Here is a 20,410-nt window from a genome sequence, read left to right as displayed (position 1 = left end):
TTTGTCGGCGTTTCGAACCGCCGACTAGTAAATTTGTGTTTGTGCGTCTGGTTTGGATGGTGTGCTTGGAGGACATAAGAATTTATACTGGTTCGGACGGAATGTCCCTACGTCTAGTTTGAGACTGCTCGTGTTACCGGCACTTGTTTGTAGTAGGGGTTACAAACAAGCGAGAGAGGAAGAAGGTCTCAAGTCTCCGATGAAGGATTGAATGGAGTCGAGTCTGCTTAAGCTCCGTTCGTCGTGCCCTTCGTGGGGCGTCCTGCTTTCCCTTTTATAGGTTAAGGGAAAGGCACAGGTTACACGAGAGAAAGAGAGAGAGAGAGAGAGAGAGAGAGAGAGAAGCGAGGAGGAAGAGGTCCTCCGGGGTGCGTCATCCTTTATCTCCTTTACGCAGGTCCCGCCGGTCGTGGCGCCTCATTCCGTCCCGACGGGCAGCATGGTCAACAGGCACCCCTGACGGAAGTCGTGCGGGGGGTTAGGCAGCACAGTGCCGGCACGCCTGACAATGTTGGCGACGTGAATTCTCAGGTACGGCCTGTCGTGGCCACGGGTCACGTCAAGACACGCCTACTCCCTTTTCGGTGTCAGAAATTTAACCTTGGAGTTGTACTTTTAGCCCCGTAGCGGTTGGAGGCAGTACGGACCCCCGTCAGATGAGGCGGAATCCCCCTTCGAGGGATCTGGCGAGGGGAAGTCATTGCCCTCGGGGTCGAACGAGACGGAGCCCGTGTCCTCGGGATCTGACGTGATGGAGCCTGCGCCCGAGGTGTCGGGCGAGGCAGAGTCCACGCCTACGGGATCTGGCAAGACGGAGCCCGCGCCCTCGGGATCAGACGAGACGGAGCCTGCGTCTTCGGGGTTGAGCGAGACCAAAATATGTTCCTGACCATGCGGACGAGTTAGTGTTCGTGGCCAGCTTCCTTCTTTCGGTATCTGACACTTTCGGTCTTGGAACCTACAGGTTGCCATGCCGAAAACGGAGCACCGACGCCGCTGCCGCCGGCATATTTCCCCTGCTGAGCACGAGCATTGCTGCTGCGGCAGCCGCGCATAGCGCATGGGTGCGGCCCTACCACCGGGATCGTTTGTTGGGTTGGTGAAGGTTCGGGGAGGAGGAGGACGCCACCGCATCATATCTATCGGCTTGGTGCCCTGGCCACTTTGTTGGGAGCGAGGGTAGCTGCGCGTGGAAAGGAAGGATCCAATGCAATGCAATCCAGTTCCGATGGACTCATGGACGGTAGGAAGATAGGAAGGGGGGGAAGGGGATCGTTTCATGTGCGCTTTTAACCTCTCCGTTCCAGCGCAGCGCAGGGCCGGTCGTGCCTCGAGTGGCAGCGCAGCTCACACCTGCCTCGCTGCGGCTGCATGCGCCCGCCGCCCAGTGCCCATGTGACTCGTGCCCAGCGCCCAGTCGCCAGTGCCTGTGCTGTGTGGCCTGCCTGCTGGTGCGGTTGGTACCTACCGACTGCCGAGCGAGAGCCATTATACCAGAGGAGAAGAGGACCAGATTTAAGCCAGCGTCACCAAACATGATTCACATGCCGTGAGCCCGTGACGACGCTGTTGTGATGGAAACTGTGAGTGAGACACACTGGCTGGGCGGCTGACTACTGGATTTGGCGGTGGTCAAAAGCCTGGCAGAGGCACGCATGATCCCCGATCCGGACATAAATCTCGTATACAGGGAACTACTGCTAGTATATGGATGGATGATGTGCTTGTCCAGAAACAGATGATACCAACTTGGCAACTACTAGCTCGAACATTCCGCCGTGCATGTGACTGCTGCCGCCTGGCGCCTGCCGGCCGCAAGGGGCAAATCTACAGGTCACAGCACGGGAGGAGTCAAGTTTAGGCGGCGGCCCAAGCTATTCTGAAACCGTGATATAGGACTATAGGAGAGGAGACGAGACCAGACGCCCAAGTTTTGCCCTCACCTAATAACCACACAGGACATTTTTTCCCGCCTAGCTGGGGTCCCCGTGTTGGAGTTGTTCCAAATTCACTCCAGGATATAGGCCAGGCTTCTGACGGAGCGAAGCGGAGGCCCGTCGCCGGAGGCTTGGGCCGGAGCGTAGCGGAGTCTGAAGCCGGCCCATCAGGTCTTGCCCCCGTGCTCGGGGGGTGCGGGGGGCGGAGCCCCCGCGGTACGGTACGGTATATACACCCTTGCTAGGGTTTCGTGGAGACTTGATTCTCTTGTAAGCCGCCATAGGCGTGTAACCCAAAACTCTTGAGATAGTGAGATTGTTGCTGGCTGGTGCCCGTGGTTTTTCCCCTTCACATCGGAGGGGTTTTCCACGTTAAATCGTGTGTCTCCTCTGTGGTTTGATTCTTTACTTCATATTCCTATACGTCGTTCATAACACCCCGGACACGCATGGTGATTAGACTGTCTCCAACGGAGTACCCAAACCGTGACCCATCCGTATTTTGCATAGTACATAGTGCTTTTGCGGGGAAAAATCAATCTCCAACAGATTACCCAAACACAGCAGCCATTTTCCGTCCGACGAAACACGGTACGCAAACTTGCGTCCTCTCTGGTTCCCTTTGCGTCTCCTCCATGCAGGCGGGTCCCACCACCACGAGCTCGGGGACGACCGGAGCCGGGGCCGAGCGCGCCCGCGCCGGGGCCGAGCGCGCCGGGACCGAGCTCGCCGGGAGGGAGGATCCCGCCGGCGAGGTCCGCCTGCGATGGAGCGTTGCGTCCGTTGTTGGAGATGTGGAGTTTTGGGTACGGGACCTTTTCCCCGTGCGTGACCTATAACAACGAATGCGAGCGTTGCGTCCGTTGTTGGAGATGTGAAGTTTTGGGTACGGGACCTTTTCCCCGTGCGTGACCTATAACAACGAATGCGTCCGGTATTTGGGTACGGGCGGTTGGAGACGGTCTTAGTAAGGTCACACAGCACCGCAGCGGTCACAGGCTCTCACCGGACCTACTGGCACTGTTTTGCCATCATGCCATGATTAGTAAGTTGGGTCCAACGATATGTATGGCCGGCTGGCCGTTGTGGCTGCATCTGCATGCGTGAATGGAGTTTTGGGCATTGCTGTGGTTTATTAGTGCTTGGCTTCACCTTCAAGCTTGTCCTTCTTTAGACCAACAAGATTTACATGCTGTTACTATATACTCTCTTCGTCCCATAAAATATGTAAATCTCACTTTTTAAGGCAAGTTTAGTGGAAGTGTGAAATTACGCACGTGTCCCTTCTACACACTTCTTCTTATGTGCTAGAACTCGAGCAATCTAGAATGTTACTTCAAAGCACAACAGGAGATGGGTTGGTTTTCTAAAGGTACAGTATTTTTTATGGGTGAGGTCCATCTAAAAAGGTAACCTGAACTCTAGGATTACATGAATTTTTAGACAAGATTTAAATCTCAGGATTATATGTTTTGTGGGACGGAGGGAGGGTGTATAAGCATCCGAATTCCGATGTCCACATCCTCCAACCCTAGTACGTTCCAGAATCCAGGCTGGTTCCGTACGGAGGTGTTAGGGGAAAAAGAGCAAAGTGACACCGAAAGCTAACGGCCGGGACCGGGAAGAACAAACCTGAGATGCACGTACCAAACAAACTGCAACCTCTATCTAGCATCAGCACGAACCCCTCACGTACACCTGTTCTATCAGTCCGGCCTTTTTCTTTTCCGTTTTCACAACTCGGATCGGATGGCGTACAAGAGAACGGCCGCAACGGACGTACGGCGAGTCGGCGACATAACAGACCACGGGACCTGCCTGCTCGCCTTTCTTTTTGTTCGCTTTCTTTGATAGGGACACTGGCGATATATATAGTAAGCCATTATATTATACGTGACAAATTAAACGACCTTTGCACGCGGCAGCATCTTTGTCGCTATACTACTTGCAGTTTCCGCAGAAGCTCAGTCTTGACAGCGGCATACATACAGGAACGTGAGAGAGATCGAGCAACAACAACAACTTCCTCAGGTCGTTCTCGAAGCTTTTTACCTGTAAGCTTTAGCTTCAGGCGCAAGCATGTCTGCATACTCGTGCGTTCAACGGCTGCTCGATCGGTTGTTTGTTGGACCAGCACGTTGTTCTGGTTCCGCAGGATAACCAGACCGCCATCCGCGACTGCTGCAACGGCAAGCAGCTGGTAGCCACGCAGGGCATATATATCAGCATACGCCACGGTTGCATAACGATTGGCCTGCGCGCATGTGGCAGCTGGTGGTGGCGGCGACTGCGCGGCGCTGCTGGTATACGTACGTGTTGAGTCGTGCCGCCGTGCGTACTGGGGCGCGGCAGCCCGGCGAAATCGTTGTCGCCGGGACGACGACGACACCTGCTGGCTCTGGGTGCAACGGGACGGGACACGTACGTGGTCGTGCTCAACTTTTCGTCTTTTCGACGTACGAAACGTGTGATGGATGGTGTCCAGGAAATGTGTGCGGCTCGCGACTTGACCGCATCCCTTCTGGAAATAAAACACGGATCTGCGCTGCGTGCGTGGAAATGCAAGGACAGCGTGCGTCATCCGGCGGGCGGATTCAGAAGCATCCACAGGAGCGATCGCATTCGCCAGCTCCTGAAAAGTCTTGTGCAACTCAGATCTCTCTACTCTACTCCACGTGCGCGCCGGTTCGCCCGTGACGCTCTGTGTCATTGGCGCCGTGCCCACCCACGTACTGACACACAGCCCGCCGGCCATCATGCGTTGTGCTCGGTGGAGCGGCCCATGTTCACTCGAACCGGGCCTATTGGGAGTTACGAATGGAGTGGCCCAGTATGTCCCTCCGAAGCCCAAAAGCAATGGATGGCTCTCTCCGGCAGTCGGCCACACAAGTCCAGAGTAGTCGTATAAGTATTTTTCTCGTCGACGCCACCGTACCTATACGTACGTTATTGTATAATACGTTCAGCGTACGGTCCGCATCATCGGGCGTACTGTACTTGTTGCAAGAAAACAGGTGCTAGCAATGGCCATCACCTAAAGTGGTCAAAAATAAAGTAAACACGGTTGTATATGCGACTACTTTTTATGTGCCGACTCGATCGTGCTCGTGCGTGCGTGGCTCTATCGCCAGTTCGGCTGGGCTTATACGTAGATTATAAGCTGGAACAGTATTTTTCTCTTACACCAAACCAACCAAATTAGTCAACAGTAAATAATCCATAATCATTTACAACGAAACATGCTGCTAATTATCCCCGATCCCGTCCAATGTTTCCGGTCTTTTCGCTGTCGCCTTTTGGTTTGCCTTTTCCGCATGCATGCATTTCTGTTCTGCAACCTACCTATGTTCGAGTTCCACACCTCACTCGTCACTGTTGACGTCAACATTCCTGTGCTTCATTTGCCTTGCTGCTGGTCTGGTCAAGCAACGGGAAAAATCTGCAGCTATACATATGGTTTACCTGCTGGCCCTCTTTTGGGATGTTTGGATCCGGTGACTAAAATTTAGAAGGTGTCACGTGAGGGTATTACACGGGGTGTTCGGATACTAATAAAAAAATAAATTACAGAATCCGTCGGTATTCAACGAGACGAATTTATTAAGCCTAATCAATCCATCATTAGCACATGTTTACTGTAGCGCTACATTGTCAAATCATGAACTAATTAGGTTTAAAAGATTCGTCTCGTAAATTAGTCACCAGCTGTGAAATTAGTTTCATAATTAGTCTATATTTAGTACTCCATGTATATATCAAACATCTTAAGCGACTAAATTTTAGGAGGAGAAAAAAAAAAACACCTGGCCCAACAGAGACTGCCACAAGGACGTACGACGTTTTTCCAAACCTCCGCATCATCACTCATCAGTCTGATGCTGCTGAGCAGCTGATCGAAAAAACGGTCACTGTGCTGTCCTCGTTTGCACTGACCAGCAGTAACAGGCTAGGCAGCTAGCTCAGGTACAAATAAACTCGGATAATCAAGAATATATAGCTAGCTAGCTCCACACCTTCTCGGTCTGGTAGTGGTCAACCATATGGGGTACAGTGCCTGCCTGTGTTCCTGATCTTCTTGTTGGAGCTGGCCAACTGTACGCAGCTACTAGCGATCAGTGTGCTATCGTCTAAATGGGGTACAGTACAGTCCCCCTACATGATAATTAACTTGCCTTTTTCTTTTGGCCACCACAAGCAACCGAATTGGCCTGGCTGAAACCCCCAGTATCTAGAGTCAAGTGCAAAACACAACCAACCAATCTATGGGTTGATTGCTATCTCCACGATTCCAGCTGGTGGTTATTAGCATGCATGTTCTTGAATTGCATCCGTGGTGCATGCCATGTTCGTTCTCAGCGGGTCAACATGCATGCATGTGTACGTTCTGACCGTTTCCCGTGTCATTGTGTGATTCATGTTCTCTGTCGTCGGTACACTCCTACCACGTTCCTCCGTCCGATTCGTACGTCTTCACTTCTCTGTCGCTGGATCTTCCGGCAAACGTGCATCCGTAGCCGTCGTCCGGCCCCGGCCAACTCCCCATCCCCATCGGGTAGATATTGTTTTGCCTCCTCCGATTTGTTACAGGTCGTGTGGTGAAGCGTGTAGTACAATATAAGCTGGCTGTTTTTTCAGTCCATATGTTCAACAGATGCCACTACCATTGCAAGTGCAGCATTTGAAGCGGCTGCACTGAGAGCAAGCCATTGAATAATGGAACAGCGCGCTAGCATTATATACATAGGAGCTACAAATAAATTCGCATATATTATATAATCGAGAATCAAAGATCGTACAGATCAACATTCGATTTTTTTTTTTGTTGCAGTGCTAATGCTATACATTTTTGTTTTGTCCATGTGGATACAGAAACATTAATGTTCGACGATCGAGGTGGTGGGCATTTCCGATCATCTTGTAACAGAAGAATAACAAATTCGCAGAAGAAAAATAAGAAATAAAAGGGTGCAGCACATATATACAACATGCATCCCAGAAATATACTCATATATCGCCTGAATTCGGCCCAAAATCTACAAAAGTTGATTTTCCTAATACAACACCTAGTTACATCACATAAAAACTGTACATTGATTTTTGCACGGCTTGCTTGTTTAAAGAGCAACCGTATATACATATATATAGTAGCACACTGGTACTGTACATATACGATATACACATGACCTTTTCATTCCTCATCATCTTCTCAGTGCTACAGAAGGAACAGAAAAGGAAGAGAGTATGTAGGAGAATCAAGGAAGGTGGGTGGGTGGGTGGGGGGGGGGGGGGGGGGGGGGGGGGGCGCTATCTATTTCATCTTACAAGTCTTATCCATGGATAATGGACGATCTTGGTCACAATTCAGTGTAGTTCGAATTCCCCTCACTGCTGCGGCTTCAGCACTGCAAAACACCGCAAGAATCCAACAAAATATCGTGTTAGATGTCGCTCCAAATGCGCCGGCCTAAAACACGCTCTATCTCTCTGAAACCACCAGACAAAAAAAGACACTCATTTCTCAATCACCTTGCATATGTATCCAAATTGATGTTCAAAAATATGATCCAAATTCAGAGAACTTAATAAGTAATCAGTACTTGATAATAGATCAGAAAATTAAACAAATTACAGAATACAGAAGCAGTTGGAGGGGGAAAAAAGAAGAGCACTTACAAGGGTTCTTGGGGGCCTGGAGAGTCCTCAACAGGAGCTGCATCGCATCGACCTGAGCTTTGAGAGACACGGCGTAGTCTAGGGTTTCACCCAGCAGCGTGCACTCGTCCACCATCCCTCTCCCTCCGGGCACCATCTCCCTCAGCGCCCTGGCCCGCCTCCTCGCCATGACCCTCGCGACAGCGCCTGCCGCTCTGGCCGTGGCTCTGCTCTTGGGCCTCGCCCGGAGCCGCCTCCTCGAGATCATCTTCTTGCAGCCGGCCATCACCATCTTGCACGCCGGCGACGACTTGCATTGACCCGAAGGCCGTGCACTTGTGGCAGGAACGTCGACAAGGTGGTGTGCGTCGTCGGCCCAGCTGGTGGGCCGGCGGCGGCCGTGTTGGGACGACGAGAGCTCCGCCGCCAAGGCCCGGCTCCAGCGCGGCGTGGCGCCCCTTGCGGAGGCGAGGGCGGCGTCGGCGGCATGCCTGACGGCGTCCCTTCTCTCGTGGAGGCTCATGCCCCTCGACGACGACGCAGCACCGCCCTTCCTGAGCCCTAGTAGCAGGTTCTTGAGGATCGCATGCCTGAACTTCTTGGACCCTGCACTCATGCCGCCTACTAGGCTGCTGCTGCACGGTGGTGAACAAGACATGGAACGGAAGCTGCAATTGCAAGCACGACACCGGGTGGGCTTCTTGGCCACCGTACGAATGGAACAAGAATTTAATACAACAGCTCGGAATCCGGGTGCTAATTTGCCGGATAATCACATATATACCACCTAGTAATGATGGTGCTTTAATAATTGTGGATCGATCGAAGGGGAGATATTTGTTTGTGAGCTGAGCTGAGAGAGAGAAATTAGGGAAGCAAAAAGAAATAAAGAAGAAAAGAGATGATGCAAGGTTGTTAGAAAGATCATCACATACATGAGTGGTGTTGGTGTGTGTGTGGCAATGCGAGGATCGGAGCCTAGCTATATATGGCGTTCATTTGGCTGGGACGGGGAGGAGGGCGGTGGCCCTAAACCGCTAAACGGCGAGGAGACAGTGCACATGCAGGCACATGGGAGAGGTCAAGAGGTCCACAATGCCATGCCATGCCATGCATCTGCTTGCAATTGCAAGCTTGCCTTGCTTGAATCAGTTAATATGCATATATATATATCATATACTCGGCGTATATACGATGCGTACTAGCAAGTACCAAGACATGACGACATGCATGTAATGTCCCCCAAAAAAGATTAAAGAGAGGCCCCATCGCCCACATGCATGTTATGTGTGAGCAGCTCACTATCTAGCCTTACGTGAACAGTACACTGTACCTGAAAGTAGACAGGAGCATAGTCATTTGTGTTTTGGGGACACTGCTTGTTGCATGATCTATCATATTAGTGGTGTAACTGATCGATATGGATGCTGTTGTGTGCGTACATTTGAGTTTCAGTATGTGCTAGTTCCACTTCGTCCCCTGAATTAGTTCATGAACATAAGAAATACTATAGAGGAGTATTTCATTTGGTCCGATCTTTAATTCTTTATTAAACATAGACTTGTCCAACGATGTTTCTTATATATAGGTCACATGCATGCACGTTGTTATAACAACCTTGATACATGAATGAACTAAACAGGCCCTTTAGCTTTACTAGTACTAGTAGGGATGACATCTCTTCTAAAGATTAGAAAGGGGTTAGTTGGGCAAAATTATATTGATATGGTGATGAGGCTGTGTATTAGTAGGCCTATATAGGTCATACTCATAGCCCTTAATTAGCGGGACAGGTAGCTTATCCCCCCATATTATGAGTGCCTTCGGTGGTGGCATGCATGTGACTCCATGCACAAATTGCTCATGTGTACGCTACTAGTTATCCTTTATTTCTCATTTCTTATGAATGAACACAGTTTATTATTCATTCACATGCATTCCTTGCTTTCTCCTATCCGTATCTCTCTTACGCAAAGCAACTGCAGCATGCAGAGAACTGGTAGTAGTAGGCAGTAGCTAGACAAAAACAAACCAAACATGCGAAGCGCTGTTGATCGAGAATTCGAGATCATCTTCTTCTTCTTCTTCTTTTTTTTTTTTTGAAGAATTCGTGATCATCGAGACATCGGCCACAAGCTATAGCCACGCAGTGCTTTGCTTCACTTAATTCTGATTTCTGAATATCGACATCACCTGGAAAAAGCAGTAGCCGAAGCAAACTTTAATTCTAAAGAAAAATGACCAAATTGTTTCTTTTTCAAAAAATAAAGAAAGGAGCAATCAAATAAACTAAAGGCATTATGCGATGGAGAGAGATGGATCAGTGGATCAGTGGATCACTGTACACAGTACACGCTCGGGTCCGGGGCCGGGCCGGGGCACGTACTGAAACTGAAAGCAGCAGCGACAAGCCGATGCCATTTACGCGGACGGGTAGGCAGCCACCAAGGCACCAATATAGTTGGCCAAACCGGACGCATGGCACGGCACTAGCACGGGCACGGCCAGGCACGGCACTACGCGGCACGGTAGATTAGTTGTGTCGTGCCTGTTAGTGCCGCCGTGCTGAGGTGCCGGCCTAGGCACGGCACTATCAGGTTTTAGCCGTGCCGTGCCGTGTCACTGGGCACGGCGGCCCAGCAGTGTCATCGCTTGCTGGGGCTGCGCCGTCGTGTCACGTGCATCCGCTCGCGTTGAGCCCGCATCCTCCTCGCCGGATCCGCCGGCGTGCTCGTGCTCGCTGGATCCACCGCTAGCGGACTCCTCTGCGCCGGATCCGCCGCCAGCAGACTTCTCCGCGCCAGACCCACCACGAGCAGACTGCTCCGCGCCGAATCCGCCACCAGCGGACTCCTCGCCGGATCCACCACCGGAGAGCTCCTCCCCGCCGGATCCGCCGCCGGCGGGCTCGTGCTTGCCGGATCCGTCACTAACGGACTCCTTCTCGCTGGATCCGCCACCGGACAGCTCCTCCTCGCCGGATCCGCCATCGGAGAGCTCCTCCCCGCCGGATCCGCCACCAGCAGACTCCACCTCGCCGGATCCGCGCCAGGAGATGGATAGAGAGAGGCACCGCCTTGCTTGCCGGATGTGGAGAGGGAGAGGGAGGGTCCGCATCGCACGGGGAAGAGATGGAGCGCCGCATGGGGAGAGCTCCACATGGGGAAGAGGGAGGGGCGATGCCCTGCCTGCTGGCTATGGAGAGGGAGAGGGAGAGGGAGATGGAGTGGCAGCGCTGCACGGGGGAGGGAGCGCCGCGTGCGCTCGGGTGAAGATAGGGCGGGCGTGCAGACGGAGAGAGAGGGAGAGACTAAGTGAAACCCTAACTAAGTCACCATATATATATTCAAACGTGATATCGGGCCGTGCCCGGGCCGGCACTACGGGCTAGAATGACGGCCTAAGCACGGCACTAAGGCCGGGCCGTGCCAGGCACTGGCACGAAGGCCGTCGGGCCGGGCTGTTCCTGGGCCGTGCTGATTCGTGTCGTGCTTGGGCTGGCCGTAGTGCCCGGGCCAAATGGCCAACTATAGGCACCAACCACCATCCCGGGCGGGCACGCACGCACGCCGCGGAGCGGAACGCGGGTACGATGGCGAGGGCGCGCGCCGGGCGCTCAGAAGCTTGTGCATGTGCGGTGTTCCTGTCGCGCGGACCCTGCTGGAGCTGGAGCTGTCGATACGCATCCGTCGTGCGTGCATGCAGATGCAGGCCCCGTTTGGGACAGATTCAGGTGGCTCCGGCTCCTACCTGCAAGAATACTGTACTACACTGTTGATCGGAGCCAAAATTCTCTCTCTTCCCTCTCCCTCTCACAGGCCAAGCAAGAGAGGAGAAGCTAAAATTTTTAGCTCCAACAGCTCCATTGTGTCAGTGAGAGAGTGAAAGGGGAGAGAGAAAAATAGATCCTATCAACAGTACCTACACAGTGCTTATGTAAGAGGATCCGGAGCACCTAGAATCCCTGCCAAAGACACCCGCAGTCGCGCGCGGCCCGCTCGCTTTACCTCGTTTTCGCTCGAAAGCGACGGGTCGCGTGCGCGCCCGCAGGGGCCCCGCCAGCCCGGGGTCGGGCCATGGCGGCATGATCCGGGGAACATGCGGCGTCGAGCCAACGGGGTGGTGGTGGTGGCAACTGGCAACGTAACTGTTCGCTCGCCCGCCCGCTAGCCCTCTAGCAGGTGCATGCGCGAGCGCGACGCCTGTGGCCTGTGTGAAGGATCGGATGCCCGTGCGTGGCGTGGTGGCACCGCCGTTCCGTTTCCCGTCCGTCTGGGGAGAGGAGGAGCCGAGGAGGTGTCTGGTGCTGTGGGCGGCAACAGACAGATGCGAGTTCAGATGTGGTAGGTTACCTACGTGTGGTAAGCAAGTTCAGGTACACTGTACTTCAAGCAGTTCAGTTAGGTACATAATGGATGGTACGCAATGTGATTTGTCCTGCGAAAAGCAAAAAACTATCTAATTGACCACAGCATGGCCATGGCTGAATGATGCAATGCAAACACGTACTGTCGGTCGCGATATACAGCAGCACACAGGGGCAGACCGCCCGGGCCACACGACGACGACGCTAGCTAGCAGCCTAGCACGGGACAAAAGCAGACGTGCAGGCGCAGCCGAAACAGGGAGGGCCGCGCCCGGATTGCCATTGCCCAATGCCCCATTGGCCATTGCATAGCATGCGAGAAGGGAACAGGGACGTAGCCGTAGGCGGGGCGCACTGTGCATGCACGCAGGGGCCGCGGGGAACCCCGGCGGGCCCCGCCCTGGGCCCTGGCGCTGCAGCTGCAGCAGGGCACAGAGGCAGCCATTCTCAGGATCCGTCTAGTCACGCGACGGACGGCCGGCCAGCTCCATCGGCTCACACGTGCACAGAGACATGCACGTCGACCTGGCCTGCGCACGTAGTCGTAGGCTCGTAGCCGTCCCAGTCCTTTCACCTCAGCGGCCGGCCAGGATGCGTGGTCGAAGGATGGTATGGGTATGGACGCGCGGGCGCGGTCGCGGAGCGAGCGGAGCACCTGTCACACCCATGCCCAGCGCCCCAGCCTGCGCGCATGAATATGACGACGTCGACGCCCCGCGCCGAGCGAGGAAGGGGTCACCCATATCCCTGTTCCCTATGTTAAACCTAAAGCAGAATCTCTAGGCATAGAACTAACATGTCTACTTACTTTTGAATAAAATCGTGAGTCCTAGAACATCTACTAGTGCAGTAACAGTAGATAGAACGAGAGAAAGAGAGGGGTGAATGGTGCAAACCATCGGCCGCCTTGGATGAAGATGGGCTCGTCGTCGCAGTGCTTGGCGATAACCCAGTGGCGGTGTCGAGTCAAAGGGCGGCGGTGCAGTAGTGGTCGCAGGGCAGCCCGGCGTCGTAGCAGCCCCTCGGTGTAGATGCAGAGGCGGTGGCGGCGCTTCCCATCGCTGGTAGCGCCCCCTCTGTGATCGGTTAGGGTTTAGGACTGTAGACGGGGTGCTAGGCGGCTCAGGCGAACCTCGTGACTCGAGCGCCTCGACCCCCACCTCATATTTATGGTACTGTGTGACGGGGGGCCACCAACCATATTAGGGTTGGGTGTCCCCGATCAGGGCACGGATCGAAGGGCCCAATAGGTGAAAGCTCTAGTTTGGTTTTGGTGAATTGATGAAACCCTAAGTGCTAACCTAGTTTATCAAGTGATCATGAGATAGGCAGCACACTTCAAGTGGAGAAGCTAATGAAGATCATAGCATGACAATGGTGATGGTATGGCGATGATCAAGGGCTTAAACTTGAATGGAAGAATGAGAAAAACAAAAAGCTCAAGGCAAAGGTATAAACCATAGGAGCTATTTTGTTTTGGTGATCAAGACACTTGGAGAGTGTGATCACATTTAGGATTGATAGCCGTACTATTAAGAGGGGTGAAACTCGTATCGGAATGCGGTTATCAAAGTGCCACTAGATGCTCTAACTCATTGCATATGCATTTAGGATCTAGTGGAGTGCTAACACCCTTGAAAATGTTTGTAAAAATACGCTAACACATGTGCACAAGGTGATACACTTGGTGGTTAGCACATTTGAGTAAGGGTAGAGAAGTTAGAAGTGAACAGGAGTTGGTCGTGAAGACGCTGGCGTCGGTCAACTGATCGGACGCTGGGTCTGAAAGCACTGGACGCTGGCTGCTTGCGTCCGGTCGAACTGGTAAGACGGCACAGTGCCTAGGGTTAACCACCGGACGCTGGACTGTGTTCGGTCAAGGTGGACCGAACGCGTCCGGTCGAAGAAATACGCCTCGGGGAGCTTACTGGAAATGACCGGACGTTGAGGGCTAGCGTCCGGTCAGTTTTGCCGGATCGTCCGGTCAGCTTCGTAGCCGTTGAAATCTGACGAACAGCGTTTGAAGCTGGTGACACGTGGCGTCCATCGGGTGACCGGACGCTGAGGGCTAGCGTCCGGTCAGTATGACCGAAGCGTCCGGTCAGAGCGCGCTGTGCCCAGTGAAGGGGTATAACGGCTCTATTTCATAGGGGCTTCTATTTAAGCCCCATGGCCGGCTATGGCTCATATCTTTGGCTATTTTCATTGACATAGCAACCTTGTGAGCTTAGCCAAAGCCCTCCCACTCATCTCCATCATTGATTCATCATCATAGTGAGATTGGGAGTGATCCAAGTGCATTGCTTGAGTGATTGCATCTAGAGGCACTTGGTGTTCGTGTTTCGCTGCGGATTTCGCTTGTTACTCTTGGTGGTTGCCGCCAGCTAGACGGCTTGGAGCAGCGAGGATCGTTGAGCGGAGGTGGTGATTGTCTCCGGCTCCGATCGTGGTGATTGTGAGGGGTTCTTGACCTTTCACTGGCGGAGCGCCAAAAGATACTCTAGTGGATTGCTCGTGGCTTGTGTGATCCTCATCTTATGTTGGTTGTGTGGCACCCTATTAAGGGTTTGGCGTGTGATGCCAATTAGCGCGTGAACCTCCAAGTGAGTGAATCGCCACAACGAGGACTAGCTTGCCGGCAAGCAAGTGAACCTCAGTAAAAATCATTGTATTCATTATTGATTCCGAGGTGATTGGTCTTCATTGTTATTCATCTTTGTGATTGATTGGTTCTTCATCTACACAACGGTATAACCTTCTTGATCACTCTCTTTACTTTACTGCAAACTAGTTAACAAGCTCTTTAGTGTAGCTAGTTGTGAGAGCTTGCTTGTTTGGTTGGTGTGGCTCTTTAGTTAGCTTTTGAGAGCACACTAACATAAGGTAGTGTCATAGCTATTGTGTGAATAGACACTATCTAAGCTAGAATTGTGGTAGGTGGCTTGCATTTTGAGTAGTCTAGCGCAACACTTGCTTTGCCTTATAATTGTCTAACCATTTTGTTAAGTGTTGTTGTAGAAATTTTATTAGGCTATTCACCCCCCTCTAGCCATTAGGACCTTTCAAGTGGTATCGGAGCCGAGGTCACCGTGATTTGAGGCTTAACAACCTTCGGTGTAAAAATAGCTCAAATTAACAACACCAAGAAGCCACCCCAATTTGATGGCTCAAATTATCCCTATTGGAAGGCTAAGATGACATCATACATCAAGTCAATCAATAGGAAGATTTGGAAGGTGGTAGAAACAAAAATTGAGATAAAAGATGAAGAGGCTCCCACCGCCGCCGAAGAATTGCTACTCCAAAACAATGACATTGCTCTTAGTGTCATCCATGATGCTTTAGATGAGAGAACATTTGAGCAAATCAAGAACATTGAGAGAGCTCATGAGGCATGGAAGAAATTGGAAGAATCATTTGAGGGCACCAAGGCAATCAAGGGTGCAAAGGCATACATTCTCAAGGATAAATTTGCTAGTTTCAAGATAAAGGAAGATGAGAGTGTGCCGGACATGTTCCATCGGATGAAAGTGATTGTAAATGATCTCAAGGCACTTGGTGAGAAGATAGAGGACAAGGAGTTCTCAAACAAGTTCTTGAGATGCCTACCCTCAAGATTTGGTACATTGGTCACTATTCTAGTAAGGAGTGGTTTGGACACCATGACACCAAACCAAGTCTTGGGAGATATCATGACCGATGATGCCTATAGAGATGATGATGAGAAGGAAGAAAAGAGGAAGAAGAAAGGTGAGAAGAAGGAAGACAAGAAGAAGAGTGTGGCATTCAAGGCCACATCATCCAAGGGCAAAGCAAAGCAAGAAACATCAAGTGAGGATAATGATTCATGGGATGATAGTGATGATGAGAAGATGGCTCTCTTTGTCAAGAGGTTTGGCAAGTTCATGGTGAAGAAAGGCTACCGTACAAGAAGAAAGAAGTCTTCATCCAAAAACAAATATGAGTCAAGAAGATGCTTCAAGTGTGGAAGCAAAGATCATCTTGTTGCTCAATGCCCATATAATAGCGACAATGATGATGACAAGAAGAACAAGAAGAAGGACAAGAAAGAAATGAAGGAGAAGAAGGACAAGACATTCTTCAAAAAAAAGAAGGGTGGATCATATGTGGTCACTTGGGATAGTGATGCTTCCTCAAGTGATGATGATGATGATAGTGATGATCACAAGACCACTAAGAAGAAGGTTCTTACAAGTATAGCAATCAATGAGAAGCCTTCTCTCTTCGACTCTCCATAATACTTCATGGCTAAGGTCACTAAGGTACAAACTTGTGATGATGGAAGTAATAATGAATATGATAGTGATAGTGATATGATGATGATGAACCTACTAAAGATGAATTAATTGACATGCTAGAAGATGCTAGAGAACACTTTGACATCTCAAGAAGGGAATGCAAAAGCTTACGTAAGGAACTAAAAGCCCTTAAGCAAGCGTTTGATGAGCTCAATGCATCTCATGAGAGGTAAGAGGATGCCCATAAGAAGCTTTGCAAGGCTCACAAAAACCTTGAAAAGGCTCATTCCTTTCTACTTGATGAGCAAACTAAAAAGGAGCATGTTGAAACTTGCAATGTAGGTTTAACTTGTGATATAATTGATGGATCATTATCTATGCCTATCATTGTTCCTCCAACTAACCCTTCTTGTAGCACTTCTACTTCCACCTCATCTAGTAGTGATGGTCTCACTTGTGATACCTCACTAGTGGTTGAGAATGAGAACCTCAAGGAGGTAACTAAGCTCACTCACACCTTAGCTAAGGCTTATGATGGTGAGGACCGCTTGCTTATGGCCTTGGGTAGCCAAAGAGCTTCTCTCTACAAAGAGGGATTGGGCTATACCCTCAAGAAAGGCAAGGCGGCCTTTGCTCCTCACAAGACAAGTTTTATGAAGAACAATGGTCGATTTTGTACTAGTTGCAAGCAAGTTGGTCATAGAGAGCATGGATGCACCAACAAAAGCAAAAATACTAATGTATCCTCCATTAAGCTTAATTCTTCCTATATGCTTGTTAAGGGTACAAATGGTGTGAAGGCTAAGTTCATTGGCAAACCATGGATGGGCTCAAAGAAGAAAGCCATTTGGGTGCCAAAGAGCTTGGTTACTAACCTTCAAGGACTCAAACAAGTTTGGGTACCTAAAATAAATTGATCTTCTTTTGTAGGTCAATTACAAAGCCGGAGGAAGGCATTGGATTCTTGATAGTGGGTGCACTCAACACATGACCGGTGATGCAAGAATGTTCAACTCAATCAACACCAATGGCAATGATGGCTATGATAGTATCATATTTGGTGACAATGGCAAAGGCAAGGTCAAAGAACTTGGTAAGATTGCAATATCCAATGACATGAGCATATCCAATGTGTTGCTAGTAGAGAGCTTGAACTTCAATTCGCTATCCATAGCACAATTGTGTGATCTTGGATTCAAATGCATATTTGGGGTAGATGATATAGAGATCATAAGTGTAGATGGCTCTAACTTGATCTTCAAAGGTTTTAGACATGAGAATCTATACTTGGTTGATTTCAATGCTAGTGAAGCTAGATTATCTACATGCTTGTTCACTAAGTCTAGCATGGGTTGGTTATGGCATAGAAGGCTTGGTCATGTGGAATGAAACAATTGAATAGATTAGTTAAGCATGACTTAGTTAAAGGCTTGAAAGATGTTGTGTTTGAAAAGGATAAGCTTTGTAGCTCTTGTCAAGCCGGCAAATAAGTTGGAAACACCCATCCTAAGAAAAACATGATGAGCACTAGTAAAGCATTTGAGTTATTGCACATGGACTTGTTTGGGCCAACACAATACACAAGTATCGGTGGAAACAAATATGGCTTTATGACAGTGGATGACTACACTAGATACACATGGGTATTCTTTCTAGTGGACAAAAGTGATATGTTTGCAACATTCAAATCATTTGTCAAAGGCATTCACAATGAGTTTGAAACAACCATTAAGAAAGTTAGAAGTGACAATAGTAGTGAGTTCAAGAACACTAGAATTGATGAATTATGTGATGAATTTAGAATTAGACATCAATTCTCGACCAAGTACACTCCCCAATCAAATAGCCTTGTTGAGAGGAAGAATAGAACACTCATTGATATGGCAAGGTCTATGCTTAGTGAGTACAATGTGAGTCAATCTTTTTGGGCCAAAGCTATCAACATGGCTTGCTATTGTAGCAACCGCCTCTATTGTCACCGATTGAAAGAGAAGACACCATATGAGCTCTTGAATGGTAGAAAGCCCAACATTACATATTTTCGGGTCTTTGGTTGCAAATGCTATATCTTGAAGAAAGACATAAGATTGGGCAAGTTTGATAAGAAATGTGATGAAGGATTCTTACTTGGTTATTCCACTACAAGCAAAGCTTATAGAGTATGGAATTTGGATAGTGGTACTCTTGAGGAAGTTCATGATGTTGAATTTGATGAAACCAAGGGTTCACAAGTAGAGAATGAGAACTTGGAAGATGTTAGAGACATTCAACTTTCAAATGCCATGAAGAACATGGATATTGGTGATTTGAGGCCTAGTCAAGTGAATGATGATGAAGATGATCAAGTGCAAGTGCTCTCTAACTCAAATGTGCAATATGATACAAATCAAGTTAATGCAAGTGAATCTCATGACAATGAATAAGATCAAGTAGCTAGTACATCATCTCAACCCAATGATCTAGCAAGTGCAAGCAATCAAGTTCCATTGCTCCAACCAACAAGTATTGTAAGAGATCATCCTTTGGATACAATCATTGGTGATATTTCAAGAGGTGTGCAAACAAGATCAAGATTGGCATCATTTTGTGAACACTTCTTATTTGTGTCATCCATTGAACCAAAGAAGATAGATGAAGCATTGAAGGATGTTGATTGGGTGAATGCTATGCATGAAGAATTGAATAACTTCACAAGAAATCAAGTATGGGAGTTGGTAGAAAGACCAAAGGGACACAATGTGATTGGAACCAAATGAGTCTTTAGAAACAAGCAAGATCAAGATGGGATAGTAGTAAGAAACAAAGCAAGATTAGTAGCACAAGGATATACACAAGTTGAAGGTCTTGACTTTGGAGAAACATATGCCCCAGTTGCTAGATTGGAAGCAATTAGAATCTTGCTAGCCTATGCTTGTGCCCACAACATCAAGCTCTATCAAATGGATGTTAAGAGTGCATTTCTCAATGGCTACATCAATGAAGAAGTATATGTTGAGCAACCTCCTGGTTTTGAAGATGACAAGAAGTCCAACCATGTGTACAAGTTGAAGAAGGCATTGTATGGCTTGAAGCAAGCACCTAGAGCATGGTATGAGAGATTGAGGGACTTCCACCTCTCTAAAGGGTTCACAATGGGTAAGGTTGACACCACTCTTTTCATCAAGAAGATTGGAAAAGTTCTATTTGTATTGCAAATCTATGTAGATGACATCATATTTGGATCAACAAATCAAGATTTTTGTGATGAGTTTGGAAAGATGATGGCTAATGAGTTTGAGATGTCCATGATTAGAGAGTGAAAGTGCATTTGCCCCCTATGTGAGTTTTGGTGTATTGATGACATCCAAATTAGGGACTAATGTGATCTTAATGACATATGTTGCAGCTATTAGTCCCATGAAAGATTCAAAGAGTTAATAAAGATTAAATGGTATCCCTCAATTCTTGAAGTTGTAAAGGCGGACGAATTCAAAATGATCTCCAAAGGTTTTAATTTTGTTTTTGAGTTTAGGATCCGCCGCACTATAAAGAGGGATACAAGTTTAGTTGGTCTGAGGAAGATAGAGTGCTCAAGCATTTAAATAAAATCAAAAGTGTGTCACTCTAGCACTTCACGAGCACATAGAATAATTTTCTATGACTTTCGGTGTCGGAAGTCCCGACGTAAGTCGGAACTCCCGACAGTCGAAAGTCCCGACCTAAGCCAGGACTCCCGGCACCTGTGCTTCTGACTGCTCGCTGTCTGTGCACGTCGGAAGTCCCGACGTTCGCCAGGAGTTCCGACCGTCAGAAGTCCCGACGTTCGCCAGGAGTTCCGACACTGACCTAACCCAAGCCGGGAGTCCCGGCCTCAGCAGTGCTGGCTGTTTGATTAACTGTGCTCGTCGAAAGTCCCGACGATCGTCGGGAGTTCCGACCATCGGAAGTCCCGATGTTTGCCGGGAGTTCCGTCACTGACTTTCACCCGTGGACTTCTGACCCTTTGGGAACAGTATTTTCTACTTTCGTCGGAAGTCCCGGGATCTGCATCGGGACTCCCGACGTAGATCTGAACGGTTGGATTTTCACTTGGAGTATAAATACTCCTCTCTTCACTTCTAACCGTTACGGACTCATTTCACAGTTGACTCACTTCATGCTAAACAGCTCCCAAGCAACTAAAGCACCCCTCTCCTTCCCCCTTTGCTCCAATCTTC

The 20,410-nt window shown here is 49.4% G+C and overlaps 2 protein-coding genes across 2 annotated transcripts; both read right to left on the bottom strand.

Annotated features, from left to right (window-relative positions):
* Window positions 1–7,233: 7,233 nt before the first annotated feature.
* LOC136464676 (transcription factor IBH1-like 1) lies at window positions 7,234–8,692 on the bottom strand. The gene is made up of 2 exons (XM_066463638.1): window positions 7,611–8,692; window positions 7,234–7,339 (listed from the first exon to the last, which is right to left on the bottom strand). The coding sequence occupies exons 1-2, from the start codon at window positions 8,245–8,247 to the stop codon at window positions 7,320–7,322; spliced, it is 657 nt and encodes a 218-aa protein (XP_066319735.1). The 5' UTR covers window positions 8,248–8,692; the 3' UTR covers window positions 7,234–7,319.
* A 1,516-nt stretch (window positions 8,693–10,208) lies between these two features.
* Window positions 10,209–10,706, bottom strand: LOC136466230 (glycine-rich protein DOT1-like). The gene has a single exon (XM_066464646.1). It carries the CDS (start codon window positions 10,704–10,706, stop codon window positions 10,209–10,211), a length of 498 nt encoding a protein of 165 aa, XP_066320743.1.
* Between the last annotated feature and the right edge of the window lie 9,704 nt (window positions 10,707–20,410).

Source organism: Miscanthus floridulus, chromosome 7, assembly GCF_019320115.1.
Source record: "Miscanthus floridulus cultivar M001 chromosome 7, ASM1932011v1, whole genome shotgun sequence".
NCBI lineage: Eukaryota > Viridiplantae > Streptophyta > Magnoliopsida > Poales > Poaceae > Miscanthus > Miscanthus floridulus.
This window is presented reverse-complemented; position numbering and strand designations above follow the sequence as displayed.

Coding starts and splice junctions, on each gene's coding strand:
- LOC136464676 (XM_066463638.1), bottom strand. CDS start 8,247: ATGTCTTGTTCACCACCGTGCAGCAGCAGCCTAGTAGGCGGCATGAGT. Junction 7,340..7,610: donor CCAGGCCCCCAAGAACCCTT/GTAAGTGCTCTT, acceptor GGTGTTTTGCAG/TGCTGAAGCCGCAGCAGTGA.
- LOC136466230 (XM_066464646.1), bottom strand. CDS start 10,706: ATGCGGACCCTCCCTCTCCCTCTCCACATCCGGCAAGCAAGGCGGTGC.